Source organism: Pseudorasbora parva, chromosome 22, assembly GCF_024679245.1.
Source record: "Pseudorasbora parva isolate DD20220531a chromosome 22, ASM2467924v1, whole genome shotgun sequence".
In the NCBI taxonomy this organism is placed as follows: domain Eukaryota; kingdom Metazoa; phylum Chordata; class Actinopteri; order Cypriniformes; family Gobionidae; genus Pseudorasbora; species Pseudorasbora parva.
The window spans coordinates 5,614,314-5,632,989 of NC_090193.1; the positions used below are offsets into that span (position 1 = coordinate 5,614,314).

An 18,676-nucleotide genomic window follows, 5' to 3' on the forward strand; every position below is an offset into this window, starting at 1 on the left:
TATCCTACGCTGGAACACCAGTCTTGTGAAAGCGCGTACAACAGTTAGCGGAAGTTTAAAATATGGATATTTTTCTTACACAGACGCATGCCTTTGCATCAGAAGGAGGCGTGTGGAGCAGTTATATGATGGATAGATGCACTTTTATGGACTTCCAAACAGAAACATCCATTCACTGTCATTATAAAGCTTGGGAGAGCCAGGACATTGTTTAATATAACTCTGATTGTGTTTGTCTGAAAGAAGAATGTCATATACACCTAGGATGACATGAGGGTGAGTAAATCATGGGCTCATTTTCGTCACAGGAAAATTCGCAGTTCGCAGTGCGCATGTCGGGGTCAGAAAGTTCATTCCATCCCATTGAATTGTATGTTAACCAGAGAATTTCTTGTCAAGAAAAAAAATGCCTACTTGCATCGTGAACTGTGAAAATCGCACCAGTTGTGGAGTCATGTTTTTCAGGATTTCCACAGGATCTCATCCGAAATATGTGGAACATCGACGAAATATGTGGCTGAAAGCTGAAACGGGCTGGGGTGTGTTAATGATGTCACGCAGGTGGTGAAGTAATAACTGCTTTTAATGAATTAGCTTGAGATCGAATTCATGCTACATTTTTTTGCTATAAATTATAGACATGGCATCTGAGGACTAATACTCTTTTTTTCTCCGTTATTTTGCTTCATTTCCAGATTCGTTCATAAGCTCGTAATTCTTAATGTGCTCTTAAAAAAAGGTGCATTGACAAACTAAAAGACATAAATGACATTTGTATGTATTCAAAATAAAATATATGATCGTACTGAATGTCAGCTTGCTTTATTTTGCTCAACATAAGGATTTATAAAGACCACGTCATGCAAACAAGACAATGCTGCACAGGTCGAGAGCTATCGTTGCAACCACACAAGTTTGCGATGATGTTTATGGATGTTCGTTCAAACGATGATTTTGGGAAACAGAATCGAACTACGTTGATAACAATGTAACTAATAATGCTTTTGGCTAACGATGCTTTTGTATATTCTTTTAATCTAGCACAAACAATATAAATTGGTACGTTTATAGTCATTGTCTGTGTTTTATATGTGCCTTATAAATAATTGCCCTTTGTAGTGAAGCTATAAGCTGGTCCATTACCTGACTTAAGCAGAGGTAAAAAAAATAAAAAAGTGGTAATTTAGTTAGCCGCAGGCTAGCGCCAACATTGTGACAACGACGGTATAGTTAAGCCATAAGTAAACAAAATGTTTTCTGTAAACTGTAGACTGATTCAATAGTTAGGTGAAGTTTGATATCTGGCAATTTGACCTGTGGCATGCTGCAGACTGTCTTTACATTAGCACTTTCACTATGACTACGGTAGATTGCGTTGCTTTTCTGACCCCATGCTGCGCGCGCACCTGCGATGTTTACAAACATTGAAGGGGTCTATACCATGGGCGAGGCTAGCCCCATTTTAGGGGTGCTTCAGCACCCCTAAAAAGGAGCTCAGCACCCCTAAAACTTGGAGTAAGAAATCGGGTTATTTAAAAAATGGTTTATTCTTTTACACGGTTAAATAATGTCCAAAACATTCTCCGTAGTTTGTGGTTTAAAATATATGTGTTAAGGAGGAAAATGAAAACATCCCCGCATAGCAAATGGTGTCATCCTCTTCTCTTCTTCTACTTCTCTTCTGTACCTGCATCGCAAAGCACGACCATCATCCAGCGCGAAACACACGCAGAGTGAGAACCCGTGATGTAACGTTAGTGTTGTGATCGGTTGAAAGCTGTGTCTGACACTTCTTTCCTTTTACCTTGAGTTGTTCCGATTTCGAAACCGTGAAAAGCGTGAAAAAAAAAACAGAAGTGCGACAAATAAACTGCGTACCTGTGTAGTGCGTACGTGTGTCTCTATTAAAGTTTATCGTTAATTTGATACTCATTTTAACAATCGAGTCATGTAAACATGACGTCACGTGCGTCGTTTCTGGTCAGTCGTCATGGAAGCCCTGGCGTTTGGAGTGAAAAAACTTATCTTGTCTTGTGAAATGAATTTGTCATTTAAAAAGTTTCTAAGCCCATAATAATAATAATAATAATAATAAAGACATTTAAAATGACACGCCTCTATGTGCCTTTTGATCATATCCTTAGCATCTGTAAATGGTCTCATGGTCTCATTTTTGTGACATGACAGACTGACCTCAACTCTCCAGCCTACAATATATTTGTGTATGATTGTCAGTTCAAAGGGAAAGAGAGGGAGATGGCAAAGGAGAAAGGGAAAGGAAGAGCATGCAGGAAGAATCAGGCGAGGAAACAACAACAATAAATTGACATATAGTGAATAGTGGCAAGCAAAACAGTATTCCTGTTTGTGTGTGTACTCCTATACAAACTTATTGGCATTAAGTAGCCTATATTACAAATTTTTTTTGTAACATTATTTTACACCACATTTTTTCATAATAAAGGAGGAGGAAAACAACAGGGAGAGTCCATAAGGGATGAGAGGGAATTGACTAGTGAAAGAAATGAGAGAGCACCAAGCCAAAGCAGCAGAGACAGAAGAGAGCTGTTCAGACTTAGGGGATAAGGACACTGGTCCTAAACAGTTAAAGCTGTCTCAATACCCTCATACTCAGTTTGGCACACAAAAAAAGAGTCTTTCAAGAACAGTGGTTCAAAAGTTTCAGATGGCTGGAATACTCAGCTAGACAAAATGCAGCTTTCTGCTTTCCTTGTAGGCATGGGCGAGGCTAGCCCCTTTTTTAGGGGTGCTTCAGTAAAAACTTGGAGTAAGAAATTGTGTTATATACAATGTAAAATTTTAGTCTTTTACACGGTTAAATAATGTCCAAAACATACTCCGTAGTTTGTGGTTTAAAATGTATGTGTTAAGGAGGAAATTGAAAACATCCCCGCATAGCAAATGGTGTCATCCTCTTCTCTTCTCTACGGGTGTCTTTAGGTTGGTGGCAGTGGGGCTCATTGGGTGCTCAGCACCCCTAAAGCTCTGACCCTAGAATCGCCCCTGGTCTATACTATTGGTTATAGTGATTTATATTAGACAGCTAATACTGTATAAATAATTAAACAAATAATAAAATAAATCATACCTACATAACACACATATACACATGTACAGACACTCAGCTGCTCCTCGGACCTCACCTCTTCCTCCTCTGATTTCTCTCTTTCTTCTTTAGCCTCTCCACATCTAATTTGGCTTGACGAATCACATCTGTCATCTCTGCATCCATGGAAACAGAGGGGGAGGAGCCTAGAGCGTGTACTGGAGTAGACGGGTGGGAGGCGGGGTATGAGGAGCGCGCGGAGAGGCGAGACAAACTGCGCCTCAGAGACTCGTTCATGGCCTCACTCTCCAGCAGCTTAGACCTGACAGAGACAGAGAGTTGAGTCATTGCTTTTTTTATTGCTGAGACACGGCACCCAAATACAAAAGTGTCACTTCTATTCTTACCTCAGCTCTTCAATTTCTCGAATGTAGTTCTGGATTAGATTGCCAATCTCCTCATTCGTTTCACCTGCACAAAAAGCGATGTATTTAGTTACATCGAAGGAAGGACAAATAATAATGCAGTGTGTTTGTTTGTTTTATAACACCACGCCAGCTTCTGTTTTCATAGCAAAAACTACAGCCGCTTTTCCACCGTCAGCCCAAACGGTTCTCATTGCGTAAGTGTAATAGGTTACACTTTATTTAGAGTTGACGTAATTGCACTTCTCTTACTCAACTAAGTACTGATTAATATTAATGAACTACATGTACTTACTATAGAATTACTGTTAAGGTTTGGGTTTGGTTTCGGGTTAGGTACTTGTGATTATGCATAATTTACTGTAGGGCTGGAACAATTACACCTAAAATCAAAATCTCGGTTGATTGAACATTTTACTCGATTACGATTATGTTCAATATTAAAGGTGGGATATTTTTTTCTAAAGAAAAAGTGCATTTCTTTGTGATTGTAAAATACTTGAAGGAATCAGCTCACTTTCAGCAGTTATGGTCTGTGGGTCGTAACACTTCTTACATATTTCTGTTTGTTATAAATCAACTACAGATTAATTAGCATAGTAGGCCTACATTACATTTATTTGAATGCATTAATGAGAGTGAGTGAGTGAGTGTGAGTGTGAGTGTGAGTGTGAGTGTGAGTGTGTGAGTGTGTGTGTGTGTGTGTGTGTGTGTGTGTGTGTGTGTGTGTGTGTGTGTGTGTGTGTGTGTGTGTGTGTGTGTGAGTGTGAGTGTGTGTGTGTGTGTGTCTTTCTTTAGATTACATTGTGGGGACCAAATGTCCCCATAAGGATAGTAAAACCTGAGATCACCAATATCACTTTTCAAAAGGCTTATAAATCATACAGGATGAAGGTTTTTTTTTTGAGAAAGTAAAAATGCAGAATGTTTCCTGTGATGGGTAGGTTTAGGGGCAGGGGGATAGAAAATACGCTTTTTACAGTTAAAAAACATTACGTCTATGAAGAGTTCCCACAAAGATAGTGAACCAGACGAGCGTGCGTGCGTGCGTGTGTGCGTGTGTGCGTGCGTGTGTGCGTGTGTGTGTGTGTCAGTCATACCGTCTCTATTAATTATGAAGCTGTGGTTTGTAGTTACTTCAAAAGTTATACAAATCTATGCTATAACAGCTATTTATAAGCTAAATTAGAGAATAGATTCAAATAGATTTTTTTACTCAGCCCTACTAAGTACATGTATTATGTGTCACTATGTCACATAAAATAAAGTGTTACAAAAGATGCATTTTCTAAAACTAAACTAAATTAGTATTAACTTGGTTACAAACCTTTTCAAGGGTATTAACAAAATACATATTTTCTCAGAGTACAAACAATACAATTCCAAGAAATAATGAAATATTCAGCGGCCAACTAAACTAGCTAAATACAGAGTAATAATACATTGCTGTTCCTAAATACTTGATCTGTTTACATTTCACTGCCGGTTGTATTCTGTATAGCTGTGTATGTGACAAATAAAACTCTTGAACTTGAACTTGATCTGAGTCTTGAAAACAATGATTCAATGGTAATGCCCTCTCCAACCACTAGGGGTCTCTCACCAGTCTTGGTGAGCAGCAGGTTGACTCCGTTGGTGAGCAGCTGGGTGACTCGAGTGTTGAGGTGGTCGATGGTTTCCTGCATGGCTTTGACCCGCATACGTAGAGTATCGTTCTCTTTCAGGAGCATCGAGTTCTCCTGAAACAGATCGCTAAAGCCCTCGGACCCATCGTCACAGGCCACTCGCTTTCCCTGAAAGAAACCCAAAGAGCAAAAGACTGAGCAACAGAAACCTAGGCATTGACTTCATCCTACCCTAGCAACAGCCCCCAATTCTTTCCTACTCCGTCTCTCTGTCAGGACGGCTCAACTCTCTCAACGCCATCACAGCTAATCGCTAACTTCTTCCAGTGGCCGTTTATCATCCAGGTCAGGCTGAGGCGCTAAGCTACTGCTACGCTCCATTAACTCCAGCGAGATCCAATGAGCTGGACCGTGCTATCCGGCTCGGCCATCCTAATCTCCTGGACTTGTTACATAAACTTCTAGAGCTCCAACTGGGTGGCAGTGAAGGAAAGAGAAGAAATAACAAGTGTATGCATGAAAGAGTATCACCAGAATCACTACTGTAACATCTCTTTTTGATTTAGTAACAGAGGAAGTTATTCTTTAGCTGCTTGATGAGACATTAATGTCAGCTCGAATTGTTTCCTCTCTAGTAAAATAAACGAGTAATAAGATATTTTGACATTTAAAGTAAACTGTCACTCTAACTTGTTCCTGCTGCCAACAACATCCTGGCATGTGTCATACGTCTGCTATTCTAACAACTCAACTGAGTCTTTCAACTGATGCCCGAAAATGAAAAATATCATTGTAAGCCCATAGGATATCCTCTCGGAAGCAAGATGGAGAGTTGTGCAATTTAGTATGAATTTGTAAGATCTTGCTCAAAAATCGTATGTTTTGTTGGTAAACCGTCATCATGAAGGTCACCCCTACACCTGACCTTCAAAAGGTATTCATACAAAAAGTTATGAAAGAGATCATTCGAATTCATGCAAATTTGCAACCAATTGACCACAAGCACGTAACCTTCTTACAAACTTACGCAATAATTTTAAGCCAGCTGGAAAACTTCCGGTAAATGCCACTTGTTGGTGTGGCTGTCTCTTTAATTTCCTGAGGTAGCTTTGGATAGCACAATTATCCAAAGACTCCTCAATATTATTATATTTTCAAAATATTGCAAATCGCGTTCTAATCGCAATACAAATGCCTTAAAACGGGGTCAAATGCGATCAGAGCTTGATATTTTTATGTCCGACCGTCAGTCCGAGATGTTTCAGTCGGTCTGAGATGCTGTTAGGGTTTCCAAATTTTGCTAAAATGTTGTTATCATATTTCTTTTACAACAACAGCAAAAGTGGCCAGAAGCCATTGCAACATCTTCCTCCAAATCACAAAGAATTGCTGTCAGAGTCTCAGATGTTTCCCCGCTCTGCAATCGTCATGTCCTTCATCGCTCTGATTGGTTCTAGGTCTATCCAATTGCGCCCCAAGGCATTTGAGTAACGTCCGTTGGTGACCACCCCTTTGGAAATGATTTGTCTATGAAGCTTTGCCAGACCATAACTCAGTTACTATAGAGAAAGGTCTGGTTTTAACCAGGCTAGGATTTCTTAAAACATCGTTTTTAAAAACAAAACAAAAAATTGTGGCAGTCAAAGAAGGGTGACCAAATACTGTTTTTGGTCATCACATTAAAAATAACATTTGAAGTGCTGGAAAAATGTGTGCGTGTCCAAGACACCGAGTTTCTTATTCCAACGTTCCTATTAGCTTCAAATCTTTATTGCAAACAGTGAAACTGGTTTATTGGCAAATTATACAAGTGTGATAACTGCATTCAAGAATAAATACAACGTTAAAAAGTCGATGTGTGTCGATGTACAGCGAGTACAGAATGATAGCTAACAGTTCACCGGAAATGCCCAGGCTGGCTTATCAAAAACCAAGAAGTAAACGTGCATATGGTCCATTCATGATGACATGTTACCTACAAATTCATAGACATACTATTTGTAGGTAAAACTCCACCACGAAGGTCCCAAAACCTAACCCTCAAGAGGTGTGCAAGTATATTGTAAATTGTCACAAGACTCTGCTGGATGAGAAATCATCAGCTAATGATGATTTAAAAAGAATTGTGGCTGTTCCTCATTCATATGGCTTTAGCAAATTTTAAATATAGTGTACAAGTATTATGGACTAATTTTATGTACTTTATTTTGTAATTTTAGACCCTTAAAAACCCCAGTGCAATAACTCTGTTTTGGAATGAACAGCAAAGACATTCTACAAAACATCTTTTTTTCCACAGTTTTTTTCATGTTATGGGGGCGAGTAAACGATGACAGAATTTTCATTGTGGGTTGCATTATGCATTTGAGGGTTTTATATGTGTATTTGTGTGTGTGTGTGTGTGGGGGGGGGGGGGGGGGGGGCATGTTTTTATGAAATATAAGGACACTATGTGTATAATGCGGTGGCGGCACCGAGGCTCTGGAATGGACTCCCGGTTTACATCAGGTCCTGTGACTCCATCGCTGGTTTTAAGTCTATGTTAAAGACATTTTTATTTTCCGTTGCCTTTAGTTGTCCTTAGTTATATGTGGTTTGAATGCTTTGTCCCTATGGATGTCTGTTAAACGCTACTTAACTGTGGAGCCTGTAAAGCACTTTGGTCAACTTGTGTTGTTTTTAAATGTGCTATATAAATAAATTTTGATTTGATTTGATTATAATGGGTAGGTCATGACATGGGTATGGCACAGGTATTACAAGGAGAGGGTGAAATATGAGGACATTGGCCATGTCCCCACTTTTCAAAATGCTTATAAATCATACAGGATGAGTTTTTTTTTTTTGAGAAAGTAAAAATGCAGAATGTTTCCTGTGATGGGCTGTGTGTGTGTGTTTGTGTGTGTGTGTGTGTGTGTGTTGGGTAGGTTTAGGGGCAGGGGCAGTGTAAGGGGATAGAAAATATGGTTTGTATGGTATAAAAACCATTACGTCTATGTAATGTCACCACATTTCGCAAAAACAAACGTGTGTGTGTGTGTCCCAGAACCATCTAGGCCCTCCTCCTCACCGCTTTGTACTCCACTAGCTCCATCTGAAGGCGTGCGATCTCTGCTCGTAAGGCGCTGATCTGCTGACTGGTTTTATCCTGGTTCACGATCACTTTGTTCTTGATGTTGCGAGCGCGGTTGGCGTACTTCAGTGTGTTCAGCGTCTCCATGAAGTCACGGTCAGAGGGGCTCACGCAGGCAATCATCACAGTCCGACTACGCAGATAAATACACAGCAGAAGAGAAAGCAAGAAGACAGGACTTCAGAAGGGTCTATGAGATCTTTCACAAACAAACAGACAAGACAGAAAGATAAAACCCACACACAGATGACGGATAAACTCAAACGCTCTCATGGACTGCACACACGCTGCCCGCATATTTTCGTGGATGCGGCTGGGACTGAGTACCACTGTCTGTCTGCAGTCCCTCATGTTTAATTCAATCAACTCCCCCTCTGAACCCACATCATAAGAATATATGGGCAGTCTGTGCCGTCCACTGTGGGCTGAGTGACCCGACACGGCGCGTCCACACTGACTGATGCAGTGCACTGAGAGCATGCATTAACCTTCAACACAATGACTGCACTGTGCACAGCAATGTTTACAAGGGCATGAACCATCCCAAGCTGGCAAACAAAGAGTGCAAGACCGACTGTTTCTACAACAAGATAAAGTTTCATATAGTGAATAAATCATGGAAATAATGGGCTGATATTTTAATGTTAATTTAACTAATCATTTAAAAATAAATATTAAAATACTTTAATTATAAAATAAATTTACAAATGATCTCAGTCATGCCACAACACATGTAAATTCTGGAGTAATTACGGCTGTCAATTTAATGTTAATTTACTGAGATTAATTATTTCAAAAGGCTTTTTTTGTTATTTAAAAAATAGATTGTGTATATATAAATAGAATAAAATAAATATAATTAACTAATAAATATAATTAAATAATACAAATTATAAAATAATAAAATGTAATAAATAAATAATAAATTACATGTATACAAAAAAATATTTATAAAATAATCCTATGAATGACATTAATCACACACCCTGACTATAAACTCTATAGTAAGTTATTTTCCAAGTAAAAGTAATAATCAATTGTTTCACGCAAATAAAAGGGATAAACTTAACATAATAAAACAGTCTGTAATGGGTTGGGTTAGAAGCAGGGATGGTCTATAGTATATTATTATTATCCTAATTTAACAAAATTAAAAATATTTAAAAATATGACATAGGTTTGCTATAGCCTGGATGCCGGCCGAACTTAGCCCCGCCCACAACATTTTTAGGTCGGGCAGTTCGGTCTGGCATCGCTCCATAGAGGAGTAATTATCTCCGAACAGAAACTGTTCTGACCAATAAAATCATCAGGGCGGGCTTTAGACGATGACGGACAGATGATCAACAGTTCAACAGATCAACAGCCCTAAACAATAGCTGGGGGAAAAATGGTGTTCGGGGAGGAAATGTGTGTTACTTTGGCAAGGTTGCCAGCTAAAATTCGCACTCATGGGTCTATATATAACATAATAGTCGCTTCAACCCACGAACATAGAAAACAACCGCTGAAAAAAACGCGGACTTGGCAACACAGTGCAGTTGAGCTCTGTTGACATGACAAATGCGTCACTTTGTTGCTCTGATTGGTTGTAAGTCTATCCAATTGATGTCCTTCCTGGTTTGGTTGAAACACGCCTCAAAATCACAGCCCAATGGAGCATCAGACTCATATTCTGACTAGAATTGAGTATGACCACGTCAGGCTAGGTTTGCTATGTTTTTGGGGAACTAAAAGCTACATAAGAGACTGAACAATGTCTTATTTCACATACAAAAGGTATAATAATAGTGTGAGGAGGTGTGGTATAATAATAATAATAATCGTATTCTAAAAACAATTGAAGTCTACAGGAGGTCCCCGTGAATAAAAAACTATCAAAGCTGTCTTCAGTACTACTTGAATAACTTTATAACTTAAAAGACTAAATTATGGGGTAGGGTTAATCTACAGTAATTATAATTATCTTAATTTAAGAACAGTAGTCACCTAGTATGATACGAAAACGCACACGTGTCTCCACACAGCAGCTCTGTTCTAGAGCCCAGTGAGCTTACCGCAACATTCTGATATTCAAAAACAAAAACTCGCTTTTCAAAGTTCAACTGAGGCTTAACGATAATAAAGATATGTCTATGGGTTCTAGCTTGTGGTGAGAGATTGTCCAGGGACTGAAGCTACTGTAATGCGCATGCGTTGACTGCCTGCATAAGCTATATGTGCAACTGTGCATGGAAAACCAAGTATAATTTGAGCTTTATGATGTTTAAGTGTGTATACAAGATGTTACCTGTTTCCTCCCAGTGAGTCCTGCAGCAGGCGTGTGAGTTTGGAGTCTCTGTACGGCACATGACCCGCCTTCTTACTCTGATCTCCCAATGCACTGATCACATTACCCAGGGCCAGCTGCCAAACACACACACACACACACACACAGAGAGAGAGAGACCTGGTCACGCTCCATCGCATGCTGCTATCTAAGATTAAAAGCTCTTAAATGGGCTCCCTTACAAATGAGTAAGTAGGCTCTAAAAACAATAGAGCTCTATTCGGCTCAGAACAATGGCACTTCTTGGCTTTCCTCCAGGCTTTAGCTCTTCTTCACAACTCTCCCACAATGAAATTACCTTTACTTCCCTTCATCTACTCCGACAACTACTCTAACCCAGCAGTGATGAATGTATGAGGAGGCACAACTAATGCGATGCGAATATCCCACCATAGTTAACTTGGAAAGACACGACTCAGCTAAAAGGACCTTCACAATTATGATAATGAAGTCCTGGTATTTTGAAAATCCCTGACGAAGCCAGTTTTATGGTGCTGAGGTGTTGGCTTAGTTCTCATCTGAGAACTTTCTTGAGCATTTATCTAGTCATGGTTGAAAAAAATGATTCAGTCTACTCACTCTCACGAAGCTAGGGAAAGCTGTGGACACATCTACTTGCTTAAGTAAGCATGGTATACACCATAAAGGTGTGTGTGTGAATTATAAGTGTTGTGACCTTAATCAGACATAGGTGATCATTAATATTGGCAGGTTCCCTATTATCATTGGGTTTATATCTAAAATATTGCCCAATAGGAGCTTTTACATTTGGCTTTGAAACCAAATCTCCCGCCATCTTGTCAGTCAGCTCGTCTCGCTCTCGTCATGTGACATCTGCTGCTGATCTGTGCTGTGACTCTCGTTCAGCTCAGTTTTTAATTGTAGTGTCTGTTCCCTATCTGAACTATAAAAGAACATCAAAACAATGGTCCTCTCTCTATTATAGTTGGGATTGGAAGTGTCTGCGTACCAGGCCACAGTTGATAGAGATGCCCTCTCTCGCTCGCTCTCCCGTGGCTCCTGTGCGTTTGAGACGCTCTGATCCCGCCAGGTCCACAAAGTGAAACTTAGCAGTGAGCGTCTCGTACTCGGGCTGAGAGATGGAGCTATCAGACACACCGTTCATCTCTCCGTTCACCTGGAGCGAGAGAGGAGAGAGGGAAGAAACAATGATCTTAAATCACATATGCAGAATCACGTCTGCAATCTTCAACATTTCTGCATTTTCACTCTGCACGGACATGTTCAGTGTTGACGTTTCTAATGCCAGTGGTTTTATATAATTACTTTGCTTCGTACCGCAGCAGTCTGATTGTAAGACTTTAAAACTTGCGACCTGCTTGTACTTGTTAACGGCTTTGTAATCCAGTATATATGATGTATGCAGCTTTAATTCATATTCACATGCATTATCAGCTCTTGTTTTCTAAAGCAGCTGATGAAGGTGCCGTACCAGCTGTGGCTGCGGACACACTCTCATCTGGCAGAGGTGGATGGTGAAGATGGCATGAGATCGGGAGCTCTGGGCGTTCATCTGCGTGCTGGCGGTGGTGCGGGACAGAGCGCCCAGCTTCAGACACTGCAGGAGCTGAGGAGAAGTTCAGCAGGAGTGAGGGTGACACAAATAACTACACTGGACCGCTTATTCTAGTCACCAAAGCTTTCTATTGTCTAGCTCAAGTCATCTCAATAAAAGCCATTTAAAACACATACACATGAAGAATACAATGAAACTACATCTGCAGAGCATTAAACCTCTGTGGTGTGTCATTTTTCTGAGTGAAAACAAATATTCAGTGGCAAATATTGAAGAGTGAAGCAGTCACAGAAGTTATCAAAAACTACTACTTCCTATGTGTTTTAACAGTAAAACAAACATTAATGTTTAAATAATATAATATTATAACATTATATTACTATTCGTTTTAGTATTAGTATTATATTGTGTGTGTGTGTGTGTGTGTGTGTGTGTATATATATATATATTTTTTTTAATAATGATAATAATACTTAGAATTATATAATTTGCTATATTACTATTACTATGATTATCATAGTAGTAGTACTTGTCTTTTATATTAAATAATTGTTGTTAATATTTAATAGACACTACAAAACAACAACAACTACTACTATTACAAATAATAATTAAAAAAATTATCAATAAAAATCTATTAAAAATCATTACTATTAGTATAATTTTTAATATTTTGTTGTTTATTATATATATAAAATATATATTATATATATATATATATATATATATATATATATATATATTGAATATATACAACTAATACTACTAATAATACTAATAATAATTATTAATATTATATTGTTTGTTGTATAACTATTAAACATTGTTATTAAATAATTATATTAATAATAGTCTTGCTATTGCTTCTTGCAGTGATATACAAAATAAAATTATAATATTAATAACAATAATACACTTTTACAATACATATTAATTACAAAATTATAATACTGATTAAATGCTTCAGTTCGTCACTGTGTTTTAAACCTAATTATATTAAAACGATGGTGCGTTCTACTTTATTATTGGTTTAAATCGTGGACACTAAATTTATGATCTAAGTTATTCAACTAAATATACAAATAATATTAATTTATTAGGTCTTATTTAATTCTATAAACTATAATATTGATCTGCCAACATTTTCGCTATATGATAAATTAAAATAAGCTGATAACATCACTGTTTTCTTTAGAGCGACTGTACAGATAAAACAAATTTTGTTGCAATATTGTCCAGTTTAACACTGTGAAGCTGCTTTAAAACAATCGGCATTGTAAAAGCGCTATATAAATAAAGTTGATTGATTGAAATGTAGTTTTTAACTACTAGCTTGTTGCAAGTCTAGCTGCAATATATTTAATATAATATATTATTAAATAAATGTTCTCTGTTTACACAATGGCAAAATTCTAATTATTATCTAATACACAGCTTTATATTTTTTATAAAGGTGTGCACTGATGAACCGAGTACAAAAATACAATATTTTTTTAAAGAAACAAAATGCTGTCAATTTTATTTTCATGTAGAGAAATGATTCCTGGTTGGACGAGGCCGCAGCGGACCGATGTCTGACCTCCTCCTCTGAGCTGACCAGCCGTGAGGTCACTCCTGTGGTGTAGATCCCTCCGCTCCCATCCTCGTGGATCTTAATGTTGGACTTCCTGCTTCGGGCCTCGGGATCGCGCGCGCTATCAAACAGGTCCAGGATCTCCTCGTTATAGAGCTGCAAGATAAACACACACACTCTGTGACCTTCAGAGGGCAAAGGTCCAAAGGCCAGAGCCCTGCATCTTTAACCCCGGGAAGCTCTGAGACCACACAAGCGGATGGACAAGGAAATGATGAATAATGATAACGTAATTCACGACATAACAGCAAGACTGCAACTGGAGACAGAATGAAAAAAGACAGAAGCGTACTGGGCTTTTTCTAGCGTCCCTTACTTGGAGAAGTGACACAGAGGGACTTGATAAAATCAATTTAGGGTTCAAAGCAATAAATCAAACTGCTAACATAGAACAACAATGTACAAAGTGCAAAAAGGACTTCTGGAAAGGACGAGACTAATGAAATAAGGGCATCTTAATGCCTTATTAAAGCCGCCCCGAGGGACGCCGTCCGTTCACAGCCGAGGACGCGAGACAAATCTGACGAGTTCTTCCACCGCGGCGCGCCGCCTTTCTGCTGAACAAACAGCAGCCTTTGCCAGACAGCAAGCGGCACGGATCGTTAAAAAGCCCTGTTACAGGTTTAAACTCATTACCGAAGCCAGGACTTTACACGAGGAAGGGGGTAATCGGTTTACAGCAACACTGCTGTCTGTACACCCTGGCAGCTGAGCGCCTCCTCCTCGCCTGATGTCGGCGCTAATGACTGATAGTGAATAAATATGGACTTGAGAGGGGGTTTTCTCCATGTCCCTCTCAATCACATTCATTACGAGACGATGAGGCCCAGATAAATGGAGTCAAGAAGACACTGGGACTCCAGTCATCTCCCAACATACTGTAAAAAAGGATTATAGTAGACAGATAAAAGATTAAATGTACTACGTTTTAGAAGAAAATACTATTTCAGTCATTCTACTTAAAGCTAAAGTATGTATTTTTTTATTATTCAATGACTGCTATATGCCATTGATGGGTTTAAACATCAAAACATCGAGAGCAGTACGCTCAGATCTGGCAGTCTCTTTCCAGCTCAACCAATGGCGAGAGTTTGGGGCGTGGCTACTGTACAGCTTTGGGTTTACTGAAGTGCAAGTCTAAATTTACTGCATTTGGACCAAAGAATAAACAGAGCATGAACACGTCAAACAGAACAGGGCACTGTGATGCAAAGCTTCACTGCCATCATCATCATCATGCACCCGTTCAGAAAGACAAGTATATCAGTTTATAATGTTTACTTTGAGTCCAGTTTAGACGGACACACACAGTGGTGCATCATGTCAAAAAAAGCAGATGCGTTGGATAGATTTATCATAAGCGAGACACTTCTTTAGCGTTCACTCTAGACAGAGTGCTATTAGTCTACTCAACTGCTTAATCATGACACATAGCAACACAGCTAAGGCCGGGGACACACTGTGAGCGTCTCGGCTGCGTGGTGTGTCTGTTTCTATTTCGGCTCCCATGTTAACCTAGCCTAGAAATCTAGACGCACTCTAGCGGAAGCAAATTTAATCTGCCCGCAAGTGTCGTCTAGGAACTCTCAATACCCTTCTGAGCTGTATTCCCCTCACTCTGGACGGGCCAATCACATCATGTATAGAGTCGGTGGGCGGGGCCATAATGATGACGGCCGAGTTGCGTTTGCGTGCTTCTAGTAAACACAGAAACTGGCGAACGGCGGCGGTCTTTCGAATCAGCTTTGACCGTGACTCTGGAAGACTTGGAGTTGAGCTTTTCTCTGAGAAAAGAACAAAGAACGGCACTGAAGTCATTCTTAAAAAGGGAAGATATGTTCGGAGTTTAGCCGACCGGATACGGTGAATGTTTAATCTATCAACGAGCTCTGCTTCACCTTCGTTGCTCTGGTTGGTGTAGCGCTATCCTATCGCGTGCAGAGGGAGTTTGAAAGACAACCGTTTATCCGCCCCTCAGATTGAGCTGACAATGGTGAGTTTCCAGACCAAACATCTTGATGTGGGTCAGGCTTGTCAGGCTAATGTTAACCGGTTAGAGCTTGCACACTGCCTGCGTCACACGCGTGTCGGGGTGTGCATGCTTCAAATAGAAGAGACGCTTATTTTTCACGCGAGCGTGTTGGAAGCGTTTCCAGACAAAATAGAATAGGAAAAGATGTTTATATGCCCTTTTGACACAAATACATATTAATAAATTACATTTTCATGTTTGAAAGTCTGTAGGTTAACATAAATGCAGATAAAGGCCTAATTGTAATAATAAAAAACAACATAATTATAGATTTGGAAATATTAAACCTGTCAATACAGAACTAAATATTCTGTAGCCTATTTTTCCGTCATTACCATAGATACGTTTGGTCAATAGGCTACTGCCGAGTGCCGACGTTGTCTTTGTTTTTCAATAGGCAATATTATATTTAACGTGAAGTATAGGGCTTCCCTGTACATTAATAGCAGCAGCAGTGCCGCGCCAGACAAGCTTCTGGTGTGCAAAGACAGAGAAAACGCCAGTCAGCCGCCCCGCGGATGACACGCAACAAAAACGCCACGCTCACACCCCACTTGCAGTGTCTCCGGCCGTATTGCTAATATGTAGGACCTTAAAAGTAGCCTATGTTCAGGGGTGCACATAACTGTTGCGCAGATGCCCATGCATGGTAAAATTACATGATGCGGAGCAGAAAACGTGGAGGGAAGTGCTTTGAGTATCAACATTTTTGGGGACAGGGACACATTCACTTTATGGAGTAGGATTTTTCTCCATCTCTGGTAGAATGGGAATCATGATAAGCGTGTTCATTAATTATCAGTGATGCAAAGGATCGCAGTTGATCCATGATATGTAAAGCCCAGGCCCTCATGGTTCAGCACGCATGATTATAATTTGGATGGGTTTTGTCTTGTCAATTTACACATTCAAACACTTTTAAATACAGAAGAAGCAGCGAAACCCCTTTTATCTGTTTGAACAGCCACACACACCCGACTTGAACGGACACATACACACAAAATTCAGTCTCTGAAACCAGATGCAGGTCAGTATATTCGGTCCGTGCATTTGGTCCTAAAGTGACAACAGTCTTATATTCCTGCTGTTGTCTGTCATTAATGGTTATAAAATACTACCTTACTAACCTATATGCTGAATGCGAGAGGGGATTTTCATGTCATCTTTGATGCACATTCACTTATTTAATGACAACAGAGACTTTTGAAACAAAGCCAGATGTTGACTTGTGGATGCAAACAGCAAACCACAGGCTTAACCAGGGAGAAAGAAGCAGGCCTGCATCATCATCTACCATGTTCGAGAGAAATGAAAAAAGTGAGGAGAGCAGTCACAAGGAAGGGGATGACAATAACTTGCAGGACAAGTGTGCCACGTAAAGTGTGAGCACCAAGCTGCATCTCCAGGCACTCCTTTGAGAACCAGACCAAAAAATGCTTTCCTGTACCTCAACCAGTAGAGCATGGCGCTAGCAACGCCAAGGTCATGGGTTCGATTCCCAGGGAAAGCAAGAATTGACAAAAATGTAAAATGTGTACCTTGAATGCAATGTAAGTCGCTTTGGATAAAAGCGTCTGCCAAATGCAGAAATGTAAATGTAAAAAATGATGTGCACCCCTGCATATATTATCCTGTTGAGACATGCCTTCACAAGCACCCGTAAGAGATGTGTTTGTGCGCTTTGAGTTGAGGGAAGGTGTGTGTGCAAGGTTGTTTGAAAACATGCTATTGTTGTAATTTCTCTAGGTGCCACTAGTCTCACAGAATCATGTACTTCCCATTTAAACAAGTAACACTTTGAATTAAACATGAAATTGTTTTTGACTGAAAATTGCAAAAATTCCTCCACAATCATAAAAGTGAACATCACATGGAGACCTAAATGGCAGCAAACCTTTAGTATTAGAAACAGTTCTATTAATTTGGCCAGTCTCACCTCCAGGAACTGGGCGCTGACTTTGAAGTCTGGCGGGGGAACGTCGGCGCTCTGTGCTTCTAGTCTGCGCTTTTGGATGCCCTGGAAGAGCTGCTGCACTGCCCGAGGGATGATGCCCCTCTCCTCCTCTGACACGTTCACGTCAAATCCAGTGCCCATGGTGTAGGTCTTTCCTGAACCAGTCTGCAAGACAGAACAAGACATTCACAAAACACACATTTACCACTGGACACAAGTCATTTTAAGATTCTCAGAATCTGAGCTTTGTCAATGGTTAATTTTTAGTTTGAAAAGATTTCTTGGTGATTTTTGGGCCACAGTGCTGAAAGCGGCAAACAAAAATACTTCATTATATTAAATGTTTTAATATGTACCATTTATAAAAGTGAAGAGATTACACTAAATTCCTTTGATTGGCATAACTTTACAATGCTTCGACAATTTTATAAAATAAATAAACTGACAAAACTGTGGTTTTATTATGATGTACATACATAACTATTTAAATGAATCATATTTAAACCAAATTAAATGATAATTCTGATAAAATGTAATTTAATAATACAAAAATTATTGAATAAATCATTTTATTTTAAAAAAATTCATTTCATATGCACACTGCTTTTTCTCCAAGTAAAAGTTTTTGATATACAATCCATTAATGAATCCAGGATTTTCAGCCAGGATTTTCAGCCTAATGTCTATTTTAGCCGGGAACCTAAAAAAATGTACCATACAGGGAGTGCAGAATTATTAGGCAAATGAGTATTTTGACAACATCATCCTCGTTATGCATGTTGTCTTACTCCAAGCTGTATAGGCTGGAAAGCCTACTACCAATTAAGCATATTAGGTGATGTGCATCTCTGTAATGAGAAGGGGTGTGGTCTAATGACACCAAGCAGCAACTTCAATGTTTAATGTTCATGACATTTTAATGTTCAAGAAATAATATTAAA

General features: G+C 39.3%; 1 protein-coding gene across 5 annotated transcripts in view; it reads right to left on the minus strand.

Annotated features, from left to right (window-relative positions):
- kif21b (kinesin family member 21B) overlaps positions 1 to 18,676 on the minus strand; it is a 132,820-nt gene that overhangs the window by 63,060 nt on the left and 51,084 nt on the right. For all 5 annotated transcript variants that reach the window (XM_067432080.1, XM_067432078.1, XM_067432079.1 and 2 more), the window contains exons 3-11: positions 17,718 to 17,900; positions 13,696 to 13,845; positions 12,033 to 12,167; positions 11,550 to 11,717; positions 10,541 to 10,656; positions 8,188 to 8,383; positions 5,096 to 5,285; positions 3,475 to 3,538; positions 3,165 to 3,389 (exon numbers count right to left, since the gene is read on the minus strand). In XM_067432080.1, the coding sequence (XP_067288181.1) occupies positions 3,165 to 3,389; positions 3,475 to 3,538; positions 5,096 to 5,285; positions 8,188 to 8,383; positions 10,541 to 10,656; positions 11,550 to 11,717; positions 12,033 to 12,167; positions 13,696 to 13,845; positions 17,718 to 17,900 (1,427 nt within the window). The remainder of the gene's footprint in view (positions 1 to 3,164; positions 3,390 to 3,474; positions 3,539 to 5,095; positions 5,286 to 8,187; positions 8,384 to 10,540; positions 10,657 to 11,549; positions 11,718 to 12,032; positions 12,168 to 13,695; positions 13,846 to 17,717; positions 17,901 to 18,676) is intronic.